The 14,713-nt window shown below is 42.3% G+C and overlaps 1 protein-coding gene across 22 annotated transcripts in view; it reads right to left on the bottom strand.

Moving 5' to 3' along the window:
• Positions 1-14,713, bottom strand: part of LOC138676110 (mucin-19) — a 769,116-nt gene that overhangs the window by 742,716 nt on the left and 11,687 nt on the right. For 20 of the 22 annotated variants that reach the window (XM_069765013.1, XM_069765031.1, XM_069765021.1 and 17 more), the window contains exons 2-3: positions 5,598-5,612; positions 4,849-4,866 (exon numbers count right to left, since the gene is read on the bottom strand). The exons of the other annotated variants lie outside the window; for them this stretch is intronic. In XM_069765013.1, the coding sequence (XP_069621114.1) occupies positions 4,849-4,866; positions 5,598-5,612 (33 nt within the window). The remainder of the gene's footprint in view (positions 1-4,848; positions 4,867-5,597; positions 5,613-14,713) is intronic. 22 annotated transcript variants of the gene reach the window in all.

Raw genomic sequence — 14,713 nt, 5'->3', positions numbered from 1 at the left:
CTCCAAGGTGTTCTCCAGGTTTACTGTCCTGAGCTTCAATCTTCAGGCTCTCAGTAAGTAGTTTTTAATATAACACTGCATTTGGCCTAGTAGTTTGGTTGGCGCCTACTAACGGTGTCTGCCGCTCCAAGGTGTTCTCCTGGTTTCCTTTCCTGAGCTTCAATCTTCAAAAATGCATCAAAAACACTGAGTGTGAACATACCTTTATACCTACTACATATTTGAATAGGATCTTGGAGATGAGATTACACCTTTAATATCTTGGCTTAGCGGTTTTTCCAACCTGGTTAGCATGTGACTGCTGAGCTTTGTAATTGGCTACAGTTGTTAAGCATACTGCAGCCATGACATCACCACTGCAGCCTACTAAAAGATCAGTAGCTGCAGCAGAGAGTTGGCATTGGGGTGGGGGACAATAAGTAAACATTAGTTTGCTATTTTTCACCTGTGGAAGCATATGGCGTGGAACATTTTTATATTTGAAAAAACTTTTAAACATTGAATTTAATGAAATGGGAATTTTATTTCATTTTGTTATGCATCATCAGGTGAATACATTTTTCACAGAAAGATATTTATTAGGTTAACTTGGCAAAGTCACACAGAGTGACTGCAGGCTTATCATTTTAGACCAGACAACCCCTTTAATGGATAGAGCCAATATCAGAAAAAAATATTCAAAGACGTAGTAAAGAGTCAATCCACTGAAGTAATGAAGAATACATCAGTAATTGTAATTATTGTTGGATTCCAACTAATTGCTAAGTTGGACAAAGCCTTTAAAGCATGTATTCAGTTATTAAAAGTTTAATTGTTAAGGAATCGAATGAGCTGCTAACCCCCATTTCCCTTAGATTTAAAAAAGAAACATTTACAACTGCAATTTTATATTGAAATGTATTTCTCTTTATTATTAGAATTATATTTATTTTTATGTCATAACTTAATGTAAACTGTGCATATTAACCCCTTCATGACCATAGGTATTTTAATTTTTACGTTTTCGTTTTTTGCTCCCTTTCATCCCAGAGCCATAACTTTTTCATTTTTTCGTCAATATGTTTTTTGCAGGACGAGTTGTACTTTTGAACAACATCATTGGTTTTAACATATCCTGTGCTGGAAAATGGGAAAAAATCTAAGTGCAGTGAAATTGCAAAAAAAGTGCAATCCCACACTTGTTTTTTGTTTGGCTTTTTTACTATGTTCACTAAATGCTAAAACTGAAGTTCTTTATGATTCTCCAGGTCATTACGAGTTCATAGACACCAAACATGTGTAGGTTCTTTTTTAGCTAAGTGGTGAAAACAAATTCCAAAGTGTTTTTTTTTTAAATTGTGCCATTTTCCGATACCCATAGCATCTCCATTTTCTGTGATCTCGGGTTGGGTCTACAGAGTTCAGTATGGAGTCTAGCGTCTACAGATTTCAGTATGGACTCTAGAGACTACAGAGTTCAGTATGGAGTCTAGCGTCTACAGAGTTCAGTATGGAGTCTAATGTCTACAGAGTTCAGTATGGAGTCTAGCATCTACAGAGTTCAGTATGGAGTCTACAGTCTACAGAGTTCAGTATGGACTCTAGAGACTACAGAGTTCAGTATGGAGTCTACAGTCTACAGAGTTCAGTATGGAGTCTAATGTCTACAGAGTTCAGTATGGAGTCTAGCATCTACAGAGTTCAGTATGGAGTCTACAGTCTACAGAGTTCAGTATGGACTCTAGAGACTACAGAGTTCAGTATGGAGTCTAGCGTCTACAGATTTCAGTATGGACTCTAGAGTCTACAGAGTTCAGTATGGAGTCTACAGTCTACAGAGTTCAGTATGGAGTCTAGAGTCTACAACGTTCTGTATGGAGTCTAGAAGGGAAGTTCAATGAGCCACACAGCAGAATGACAGCTCTAGCAGAAACATGTGAGGGAGTTCATTCCCCTGTTCCACCAGGCTGTTATGGAGCAGCTGGTTGGAAGAGAGTGTGAGTGAAACTGTCTACTACTGGGTTTGTTGTTGTGCCCTGATTCGCTGTTGCACACAGAGAACTGCATTACAAGCATGCCTAGAATACAGGAAGAACACTCAACCAGAAATAAGTTACTTAGCAACTATGGGAAAACGTCTGCAAACACGACTCACACATAATGAAGATTAGTGAGGCTGGGACATGGAGGCCGTCCATGGATTGCAGGCCTGAAAGGGTGGAAGCTATTTTCATAGCGTCAGTACTGGACACCAGATTTAGACACTGGAGGAAGTTGATGTCATGCGCTTCTCTTATGCACCCGGTTCTCTGCCTCTGCTACCATATACTGTCTGTGATTTGGGACTGTTTTGCCATCTGCACTTGTTTCCATTGTAGCATCTATGGCTGTCATCCTCCTTGCTGTGCTCAAAGTAAAAGTTAACCTGTTCCATCATGGGGAACGCTATCCCCATCACACTCAGAAGGGACAGTAAAACCGGCGTTTAACCCCCAGATAACCAACGGCCATGTGCCTCTCTTTGCATTGCCTCGAAAGCGCCAGGCGCTGGCTCGGCCACCACCGTTCATGTACCAGGGACCAGAGGATCCGACCCATGCCCAATGTACTGGAGGGTTACACCTTGTGCTCCGGTGCGCTACACAATGTTTAAGGAAACAATATACAAATTATTGTATATTTCTGCTGATAGTTAAAGGGGTTTTCAAGAGACCATAGAAATACCAAATTGTGACATTGTGCATACTGTGAGTGTTCTTAATTCCCCTCTATCTCCAGCACGAGTGGGCGATCACTTTTCTGCAAGTATGCAATTGGCATAGTTATATGATGATTAGATTCTAATTCACACCATGTAATAGTGCTATTCTGCTGAGCCTGGAAACTCCCTTTAATTACAGTATTAATAAACCTACTTGATTTACCCCTGGACAAGCTTTCCAAGAGAGAGCTATGTGAGGTGGGTCCCTGGCTCCCTGCTATTATGCCTTATTTCACTTTGACTGTATTACTGTGGGTGTATGCCACCTTTTTTCTAGTGTCATCAGGCTTTCTTTTGGAGGGGGGGTTGGGGACCACACCTGTTTGTGGAATGGATTGGGGCCTTATATCCCTTGGTTCTAGTATATTTCCTATATTGCTTCTCTTGTACTGAACGCAATTATTCCTTTTTTTTTTGCACTTGCGGTTATATATTGCCATCTTGTGGTAGAAAAACTATACTACATTTCTAATTAGAGGTGTTTGCTAATATTATTATTACACCTACCACATACTGGGTTAAGATCCTGGAGATGGGAATACCACTTCAAGTCCAAATATGTGGTTGCCCAATAGGCATTGTAATTTTAGTAACCAATATGTAAACATATGTATAACATACATGTGTTATTAAAGTTGACCATACACGTTAGATAATTGTTGGCCAACTATCTCTGCCAACTTCCCCACACATAGGAACACTTTTCTCAGCTGAACACTCCTGTGTCCTCAATGGAGAGAGCCGAGTAAACATCTGTCAGAATCATGTGGCAGCTATTTATCTGCCTAATCTAATCCTTATCTCCCCAGACATCCTCCTCCTCCTCCATCATCCTCTAAAGGTACCTTCACACTGAGCAACTTTAGAACTAGAACGACAACGATCCGTGACGTTGCAGCGTCCTGGATAGCGATCTCATTGTGTTTGACACGCAGCAGCGATCAGGATCCCGCTGTGACATCGCTGGTCGGAGCTAGAAGGCCAGAACTTTATTTGGTCGTCAGGTCGGCGTGATTCGTCATGTTTGACAGCAAAAGCAACGATGCCTGCAATGTTTTTTCATGGAGCTAACAACCAGCGAGAACGAGAAGTACGTCACTGGATCGCTCATGCATCGTTCTGCTGTTGCCGTGTTTGACGTCTCCTAGTGACCTAAACAGCAACGCTGCAGCGATCGGCTCGTTGTCTATATCGCTGCAGGGTCACTTAGTGTTACGGTACCTTTAGAGTTCCCACACACATGACACTAAAGTCGGCTGAACCCGCCAATATCAATGCACTTGACCGACAGTCTAATGTGTATAGGGGTGTCATCTGACTGATGGTCTGGAGAGATATGGATTATGGACTGCCGATTGTATTGTTCTCCCAGAGATAAGCCACTGACCAACGTGTCAGTCAGCGGGAGCGCTCAGCTGCAGACCACAACCATCTCTTGTGTATAGCCCGCCTGAGGGGTGAAAGGTGAGATGAATGCAGACTGTTTGTATAGTGTTGCTAGTCTGCCTCCATGGACCACCAAGCTTTGTGAACCATAGCCAACATGAATTATAGGCCATATCCATAATTATAACATGTATGTTTTACTCTGAAATGCTGCAAAATTTCAAAGAAAATGCAATTGAAATTAGGAGTTGTGAAGAAGGTGATTGGCAGGACTAGTCATGGGGCGGGCGGGCGTCCTCCATGCTGGCTTTTCCTTGCCCACACAGCTAAATTGACAGGCTGACCAATCTCTGCCTTTATATACGCAGGTCAATGACCTGTCAATTACGAAGAACTGGGCAAAGAAAAGAATGACAAATCCTGTCAGTTCTGTCACTTCTCGCTCCAGCATTTGAATATATTGAATATATGCTGCACCATTGCAGAGTAAAACATAAACATTGGTAAGTGCAGATCTCGTCTCTTTTTCCTGCTGCTTGTGGATCATACATTTATATTAAAAGCAATCATTTAAATTAAAGACAACTTTTTTCTACATGTATTTTTCCTTTGGGACAACTTGCCAACAAGTGTATAGGAGAAGATAATAGATTTAATTGATTTGAATAACTGATGTAAAAATAACAAAATGGACTACATTTCAGCACCATGTGAATACTTGCCTTTATTTTCTTTGGAATCTGTAAATAAATAATACTTTAATTAGTACATTTATCATCTATAATATATTAATGACCCAGATGGAATTTATTCCAGGCCTCACTAATAAAAATTGTAATGACTAAAATTATATTTTGGGGGCAGCACGATGCCTCAGTGGTTAGCACTACAGCCTTGGGGTCCTGGGTTCAAATCCCACCAAGGTCAACATCTGCCAGGAGTTCGTATGTTCTCCCCGTGTTTGCGTGGGTTTCCTCCGGGTACTCCGGTTTCCTCACACATTCCAAAGACATACTGATAGGGAATCTAGATTGTGAACCCCAATGGGGACAATGATGATGTCTGTAAAACGTTGTGGAATTAATGGTGTTTTATAAGTGAGGAAAATAAATATTTCTTTAAGAAAATAAACTCCAATATTATCTGAGCTGCATTAGATAGACTGGTTTGATGGACAGAGGCAACATCTGAATATTATTAAAAAAAAAGCAGCAGGGAAATGTCCAAACTTTGCAATCTGTCAAAACATTGTATTCATGGAAATATATTATTATTATTAATAATAATAATTATAATAATAACAAAAATAAAAAATATTTAAAAAGCTGATGTCTTTCGCGCTTTGATAGTTCTATATATGACAATTATGATATTTATTCTACTTCTACTTTTTATCATCTGACATTTCTGAACTTTAAAGTATAACAGGTTGATCATTGGCCATAAATAATTAACAGCATCTAAAACATACCTGAGCCATGTTGTCCTAAAAGAGAGACAGTAATGAGTGTTTACAGTGCAAAAAACAACAAAGCCAACATTAACCCCTTAGTGACAGAGCCAATTTGGTACTTAATGACCATGCCAATTTTTGCAATTCTGACCACTGTCACTTTATGAGGTTATAACTCTGGAACGCTTCAACGGATCCCGCTGATTCTGAGATTGTTTTTTCGTGACATATTGTACTTCATGATAGTGGTAACATTTCTTCGATATTACTTGCAATTATTTATGAAAAAAACGGAAATATGGCGAAAATTTTTAAAATTTTGCAATTTTCAAACTTTGTATTTTTATGCCCTTAAATCAGAGAGATATGTCACGAAAAATAGTTAATAAATAACATTTCCCACATGTCTACTTTACATCAGCACAATTTTGGAAACAAAATTTTTTTTTGTTAGGGAGTTATAAGGGTTAAAAGTTGACCAGCAATTTCTCATTTTTACAACACCATTTTTTTTTAGGGACCACATCACATTTGAAGTCATTTTGAGGGGTCTATGTGATAGAAAATAATGAAGTGTGACACCATTCTAAAAACTACACCCCTCAAGGTTCTCAAAACCACATTCAAGAAGTTTATTAACCCTTTACGTGCTTCACAGGAACTGAAACAATGTGGAAGGAAAAAATGAACATTTAACTTTTTTTTGCAAACATCTTAATTCAGAACCATTTTTTTTATTTTCACAAGTGTAAAAACAGAAATGTAACCATAAATTTTGTTATGCAATTTCTCCTGAATACGCCAATACCCCATATGTGGGGGTAAACCACTTTTTGGGCGCACCGCAGAACTTAGAAGTGAAGGAGCACCGTTTGACTTTTTCAATGCAGAATTGGCTGGAATTGAGATCGGACGCCATGTCACGTTTAGAGAGCCCCTGATGTGCCTAAACAGTGGAAACTCCCCACAAGTGACACCATTTTGGAAACTAGACCCCTTAAGGAACTTATCTAGATGAGCACTTTGAACCCCCAAGTGCTTCACAGAAGTTTATAACGTAGAGCCGTGAAAATAAAAAATCGCTTTTGTTTACACAAAAATGATCTTTTCGCCCACAAATTCTTATTTTCACAAGGGTACCAGGAGAAATTAGACCACAATAGTTGTGCGATTTCTCCTGAATACGTCGATACCCCATATGTGAGGGTAAACCACTGTTTGGGCGCACCGCAGAGCTTGGAAGTGAAGGAGCGCCGTTTTACTTTTTCAATGTAGAATTGGCTGGAATTGAGATCGGACGCCATGTCGCGTTTGGAGAGCCCCTGATGTGCCTAAACAGTAGAAATCCCCCACAAGTGACCCCATTTTGGAAACTAGACCCCCCATGGAACTTATCTAGATGTGTGGTGAGAACCTTGAATGCCCAAGTGCTTCACAGAAGTTTATAATGCAGAGCCGTGAAAATAAAAAATATTTTTTTTCCACAAAAAAAGATATTTTAGCACCCAAGTTTTTATTTTCACAACGGTAACAAGAGAAATTGGACCTCAAAAGTTGTTGTCCAATTTGTCCTGAGTATGCTGGTACCCCATATGTGGGGGTAAACCACTGTTTGGGCGCACGGCAGAGCTCGGAAGGAAGGAGCGCCGTTTTGGAATGTAGACTTTGATAGAATGGTCTGCGGGTATTATGTTGCGTTTGCAGAGCCCCTGATGTACCTAACCAGTAGAAACCCTCCACAAGTGACCCCATTTTGGAAACTAGACCCCCCAAGGAACTTATCTAGATGTGTGGTGAGAACTTTGAATGCCCAAGTGCTTCACAGAAGTTTAGAATGCAGAGTCGTGAAAATAAAAAATATTTTTTTTTCCACAAAAAAGATATTGTAGCCCCCAAGTATTTATTTTCACAAGGGTAACAGGAGAAATTGGACTGCAATAGTTGTTGTCCAATTTATCCTGAGTACGCTGATGCGCCATATGTGGGGGTAAACCACTGTTTGGGCGCACTGCAGAGCTCGGAAGGGAAGGAGCGCCTTTTTGGAATGCAGATTTTGATAGAATGGTCTGTGGGCCTTATGTTGCGATTGCAGAGCCCCTGATGTACCTAAACTGTAGTAACCCCCCACAAGTGACCCAATTTTGGAAACTAGACCCCCCAAGGAACTTATCTAGATGTGTGGTGAGAACTTTGAATGCCCAAGTGCTTCACAGAAGTTTAGAATGCAGAGTCATGAAAATAAAAAATATTTTTTTTTCCACAAAAAATATATTGTAGCCCCCAAGTTTTTATTTTCACAAGGGTAACAGGAGAAATTAGACTGCAATAGTTGTTGTCCAATTTATCCCGAGTACGCTGATGCGCCATATGTGGGGGTAAACCACTGTTTGGGCGCACGGCAGAGCTCGGAGGGGAAGGAGCGCCTTTTTGGAATGCAGATTTTGATAGAATGGTCTGTGGGCATTATGTTGCGATTGCAGAGCCCCTGATGTACCTAAACTGTAGTAACCCCCCACAAGTGACCCCATTTTGGAAACTAGACCCCCCAAGGAACTTATCTAGATGTGTGGTGAGAACTTTGAATGCCCAAGTGCTTCACAGAAGTTTAGAATGCAGAGTCGTGAAAATAAAAAATATTTTTTTTTCCACAAAAAAGATATTGTAGCCCCCAAGTTTTTATTTTCACAAGGGTAACAAGAGAAATTGGACCCCAGAAGTTGTTGTCCAATTTATCCCGAGTACGCTGATGCCCCATATGTGGGGGTAACCCACTGTTTGGGCGCACGGCAGAGCTCAGAAGGGAGGGAGCACCATTTGACTTTTTGAGCGCAAAATTGGCTGTCGTGTTTGGAGACCCCCTGATGTACCTAAACAGTGGAAACCCCCCAATTCTAGCTCCAACCCTAACCCCAACACACCCCTAACCCTAATCCCAACCTGATCCATAATCCTAATCACTAACCCTAACCATAATCACAACCCTTACCCCAAAGCAACCCTAATGTCAACCCTAACCATAACCCTAATCAAAACCCTAAATCCAACACACCCCTAATCCTAATCTCAACCCTAACCTCAAACCTAACCCTAATCCTAATACACCCCTAATCACAACCCTAACCTCAACCCTAATCCCAAACCTAACCCTAATCCCAAGCGTAATCCTAATGCCAACCCTAACCCTAATACCAACCCTAATCCAAACCCTAACCCTAATCCCAGCTCTAACCCTAACTTTAGCCCCAACTCTAACCCTAGCCCTAAGGCTACTTTCACACTTGCGTCGTTTGGCATTCCGTCGCAATCCGTCGTTTTGGACAAGAAACGGATCCTGCAAATGTGCCCGCAGGATGCGTTTTTTGCCCATAGACTTGTATTGCCGACGGATCGTGACGGATGGCCACACGTCGCGTCCGTCGTGCACTGGATCAGTTGTGTTTTGGCGGAGCGTCGGCACAAAAAAACGTTCAATGAAACGTTTTTTTGTACGTCGCATCCACCATTTCTGACCGCGCATGCGTGGCCGTAACTCCGCCCCCTCCTCCCCAGGACATAGATTGGGCAGCGGATGCGTTGAAAAACTACAGCTGCTGCCCACGTTGTGCACAATTTTCACAACGTGCGTCGGTATGTCGGGCCGACGCATTGCAACGGCCCCGTACCGACGTAAGTGTGAAAGAAGCCTAACCCTAAATTTAGCCCCAACCCTAACCCTAAATTTAGCCCTAACCCTAGCCCTAACCCTAGCCCTAGCCCTAACCCTAGCCCTAACCCTAACCCTACCCCTAACCCTACCCCTACCCCTAACCCTAACCCTACCCCTAACCCTACCCCTAACCCTACCCCTAACCCTACCCCTACCCCTAACCCTACCCCTAACCCTACCCCTAACCCTAACTCTACCCCTAATTTTAGCCCCAACTGCTGTTCTGCTGCCGGCCCGCAGATGGAGACAGATGCGCCCGCGCCCGCCATTTTCTTTTGCCGGCGGCCAGGAGGAGGAGCAAGAGGATCCAGGGACACAGGTGAGTATTGTAGGGCCCCCGAATCCCCCTATTTCTCTGTCCTCTGATGTGCAATCACATCAGAGGACAGAGAATTACACTTTACTTTTTTTTTTTGCGGTCGCCAGTAAACAGTTAATTACCGGCGATCGCAAAACAGGGGTCGGTAAAACAGACCCCGATCATGCACTTTGGGGTCTCGGCTACCCCCGGCAGCCGAGACCCCAAAGATTCTCGCGGGGCCGGCCGGCGGGCGCACTGCGCATGCGCCCGCCATTTTGAAGATGGCGGCGCCCACCAGGAGACACGAGGAGCATCGGGGGAGATAGGTGAGTATTGGGGGGCCACCAGGGACCCCTTTTCTCTGTCCTCCGATGTGCGATCACATCGGAGGACAGAGAAATTAAAAAGAGATCGCGTTTTGTTTTTTTGTTTTTTGCGATCGCCGGTAAACGGTTAATTACCGGCGATCGCAAATGCGGGGAGGGTAAAAAAAACCCCGAATCATGTTCTCTGGGGTCTCGGCTACCCCCGGCAGCCAAGACCCCGGAGAAAATCGGCCTCTGGGGGGCGCTATTCACTTTTTCCACAGCGCCGTTAATTAACGGCGCTGTTGTTTAAGTACCCTTAGCGGCTGCCATTAAAAGGCGTATCGGCGGTCGCTAAGGGGTTAAAGGGACTCTGTCACCTGAATTTGGAGGGAACAGTCTTCAGCCATAGAGGCGGGGTTTTTGGGTGTTTGATTCACCCTTTCCTTACCCGCCGGCTGCATGCTGGCTGCAATATTGGATTGAAGTTCATTCTCTGTCCTCCGTAGTACATGCCTGCACAAGGTGCAATCTTGCCTTGCGCAGGCGTGTACTATGGAGGACAGAGAATGAACTTCAATCCAATATTGCAGCCAGCATGCAGCCGGCGGGTAAGGAAAGGGTGAATCAAACACCCGAAAACCCCGCCTCTATGGCTGAAAATTGTTCCCTCCAAATTCAGGTGACAGAGTCCCTTTAAAACAATCTCAATCTATAACTTGCATTAATTTTTCTAGTTATTCTTAGAAGTTATTCTGAGGATACATATTGGGCCTAATGCGGTCTAATAGTAAGACAACATGAATTTAGGCCTGGCCAACAGAATTTGCATCCAATAAGAGACGATGGGTACTGTAAACATATAAAGAAAAAGACTGAGCGATGATGTGGGATGGATCTAATTTTCATATACTGAAAGAAGCATGCTAGGAACTAGGACATGCCCCAAAATAGCAAAAAGTGTATTAATCTTTGATATTTACAAAATAAGGGAAAAAATGAGCAATATATATATTTTTTAAATTATCAATCCTGAGATCACTACAAAGCAAATGTGACCTGCCTGCTGAAGTCTGCTCCAATAACGAATAAAACATATGGGTAAATTGACTGTAATGACCAGAGTCCAGTACCGCATATAAGAATGTAATGTAAGACAAGGATAATTATTTATCACTCATAGATACTATACTTTTACTTAGCCAACTCTTATGTAATATATGCAGTAAAAACTGGGCCTCACCAATAATACATTTGTCACAAATTACGACACCTTAGCAGCGCCCACATTTAAGGTAAAAAAAATTATCTATCTAAATAGCTTTACCTGCTGCGCACCATAAATACGAGATGTTCTTTGATGTGGACCATTGTGTATATGTTCTTTTATCTCTAGTAAAGTATATAAGCGCAAAGCTATGTGCCTTCAAAATAGTTATACATTTACTGTTTGATTTTTGCAAATTTTTTTCAACTACTTTATTTTTTCACTATGTCTACCATTATTTGCCCAGAAGAGTTCATGGGAGATAGATTCTGATTGTTGCAAATACCGGAGTGCACTCACTTATTCTTCTGTAGGCGCTAGTGAATGGAGTGACATTTCAAAAACCTGACCGGCACATCCAAACAAAGACTCAGTGTGAACAGGTGCTGAACCTAGAGTCGCCAACTCGTATATAGTTAAGTAAATAAGGCAGCACACCGTAGCGCTGAAACATGCAAATATGAAACACGAAAATTGAACTGCATTACTGCACTAGAAATATGAAAAATGAGAGCGTTTAGCGCATAAAAATGGCCAATTTTATGTGTACCTGGTAGCCCCTTTACGGCATCTCTCTTATACCAGGTCCTACACTTGCCTTACCTCGCTGAGAATAAACGTCTCCATCTGAATGGGTGCATGTGAAACCTCTTCCTAGACTAAAATTCTCTCTCTCTGTGGAGGGGTATTGGACCTGCTGTAATTAAAACACCTGAAGCTAGGAGGCGGAGTGCATGATCAGAAGGCTAGAGAATACATTTCAAAAACCTGACCGGCACATCCAAACAAAGACTCAGTGTGAACAGGTGCTGAACCTAGAGTCGCCAACTCGTATATAGTTAAGTAAATAAGTCAGCACACTGTAGCGCTGAAACATGCAAATATGAAACACGAAAATTGAACTGCATTACTGCACTAGAAATATGAAAAATGAGAGCGTTTAGCGCATAAAAATGGCCAATTTTATGTGTACCTGGTAGCCCCTTTACGGCATCTCTCTTATACCAGGTCCTACACTTGCCTTACCTCGCTGAGAATAAACGTCTCCATCTGAATGGGTGCATGTGAAACCTCTTCCTAGACTAAAATTCTCTCTCTCTGTGGAGGGGTATTGGACCTGCTGTAATTAAAACACCTGTGGCTAGGAGGCGGAGTGCACGATCAGAACATATTTGCATGTTTCAGCGCTACAGTGTGCTGCCTTATTTACTTAGTGAATGGGGTGAGTCCCCGCAGTTAGGCAGTAAATCAGCATGGCATCTAGTCAACAGAGCGGAGAGGAAGAGAAGAAGCTGTTTTGTTGACTTGACGTTGCTGGAAACCACAGAATAGCTGGAGCGATCTGTTACCGCTCTGAACCGGTAGAGATCAGCAGCGGGCTGAACAGGCAGGTGGTTAGCAACTACCTGCCTATAATTTCTTAGTCCCAAAAGGAAAAATAAGTGAAGTCACGGATAACCCTTTTAACACAACTACACAACCAGCAAGTCCAGGAGAACTAACTTTAACAAACATTTACATTTTGTTATGAATACAGACCACTTAAAACAATCTACCGTACTTAAAAATGCTATTCAATTGTGGTGAAAATGGTTCCTATTCCATGACTCATAGATATGCTTTTTTCTAACATAAGTTACACCAGATATTTTTTACATTTTTAGCCACGACAAGGAACTAAATAGTTGTAGTAGCCATTTTTAGCAGCTATTGAGTTAGTTTTTTTGTCACAAATTCACACAATCTTGTCACCCTCCCATGGTTCTGTTTTTATTTTTCTTGTTTGTGGGAGTGAAAAACTAGAAATTTCAAATTCAACAAATTTCAAATTCTGCTGTCTTATTGCCACCTGCTGTTTTATAGGATTGGTTGAAGATGTGCTTTAATTGAAATAACAGTGAACTATAAAGTTTTAAAGTATTTGGAGTTCTCACAATCAATATAGTACTGTAGAGATGAGCATATCGCTCCATGCAACCGTGGTCTTCTGTCCAGGTCAGTGCCCTTTCGCTTTGGACAGGAGTTGTACAAATTTCCTGAGCTTCTGGTTTCCCCAGCATGGAGTTTGATTCATGGCCTAATGTGCTGTCACCTGTGGCACACACTAGTGGCATCTTGCCAGCCCAGCTAATTATAAGGTTAATCATAAGGATAAGGAAATTCTCTCAGCTCCTGTCCACAGCCATAGAGCACTGACCTGGACCATTGACCAGGGTTGCGCGAAGTTATACTCTCATCTCTAATGGTAATCATAATAATATTAATTGGGTTTTCCCTACTTTAAAACTTATGGGGATTAAAAATATAGTAGGATAAAAACCTTTTTAAACTATTCTAAGAACCTTACCATAACATAAAAAATAAGGAATACAATTGCTTTTTTCTATCATCTAGAAATAGATGTTAAAGGGACTCTATCAGCACAGAATGACTGTTCAAACTAAGTCCCGCCGCTCAGTGCCTCATGGCAGGGTCAAACATTTAAATCCACCTTCCCACCGGCTTGTTTTCCCTCAATTTCTACCCCAGTCTTCTTTGACTGACAGCTCTGGCTTCACAGAACCAGAGAAGGGTGGAGACAGATGCTGGCATACAGGGTCAGGAGCTGCCTAGGGCCCCCGCTGCTCCAGGGGCCCCCAGCCAGTGGCGTGTCACTAATAGCAGCATACCACACAGCTGCTATGGGGCCCCTGATGCCAGCAGACCAGCAGTGGGTGACAGGAGGCTGAAGCTGGCTGCTGCAGCTAAAGCTTGTCCCCGCTGCTAAAAAGAAATCAATATTCAATCTTCTCCACACCCCCATGGGCATTGAGAGGCGTAAATATTAATTTCACTTTAATAGCGGGCAGTGCTAGCTGCAACAGCCGGCTAACACTGCCCGCAATAATGGAGGAGAGTGCGTCAGATGACGCTCCCTCTCCCATAATTCCCCTCTGCTTCTGACCCAGCAGGTGCATGATGATGTCATTCCATCCCATACCCGCTGTGTGCCGGTTAGACTGCAGGGCAGCTGCTGAGACCAGAGCAGAGCCAGAATCAGTATGGGAAAGAGGAGTGAGTATTGTGTTTGTTTTTTTATATACAGTACAGACCAAAAGTTTAGACACACCTTCTCATTTAAAGATTTTTCTGTATTTTCATGACTATGAAAATTGCAAATTCACACTGAAGGTATCAAAACTATGAATTAACACATGTGGAATTATATACTTAACAAAAAAGTGTGAAACAACTGAAATTATGTCTTATACTCTAGGTTCTTCAAAGTAGCCACCTTTTGCTTTGATGACTGCTTTGCACACTCTTGGCATTCTCTTGATGAGCTTCAAGAAGTTGTCACCGGGAATGTTCTTCCAACAATCTTGAAGGAGTTCCCAGAGATGCTTAGCACTTGTCGGCCCTTTTGTCTTCACTCTGCGGTCCAGCTCACCCCAAACCATCTAAATTGGGTTCAGGTCTGGTGACTGTGGAGGTCAGGTCATCTGGCGTAGCACCCCATCACTCTCCTTGGTCAAATAGCCCTTACACAGCCTGGAGGTGTGTTTGGGGTCATTG

Source organism: Ranitomeya imitator, chromosome 4, assembly GCF_032444005.1.
Source record: "Ranitomeya imitator isolate aRanImi1 chromosome 4, aRanImi1.pri, whole genome shotgun sequence".
In the NCBI taxonomy this organism is placed as follows: Eukaryota; Metazoa; Chordata; class Amphibia; order Anura; family Dendrobatidae; genus Ranitomeya; species Ranitomeya imitator.
This window is presented reverse-complemented; position numbering and strand designations above follow the sequence as displayed.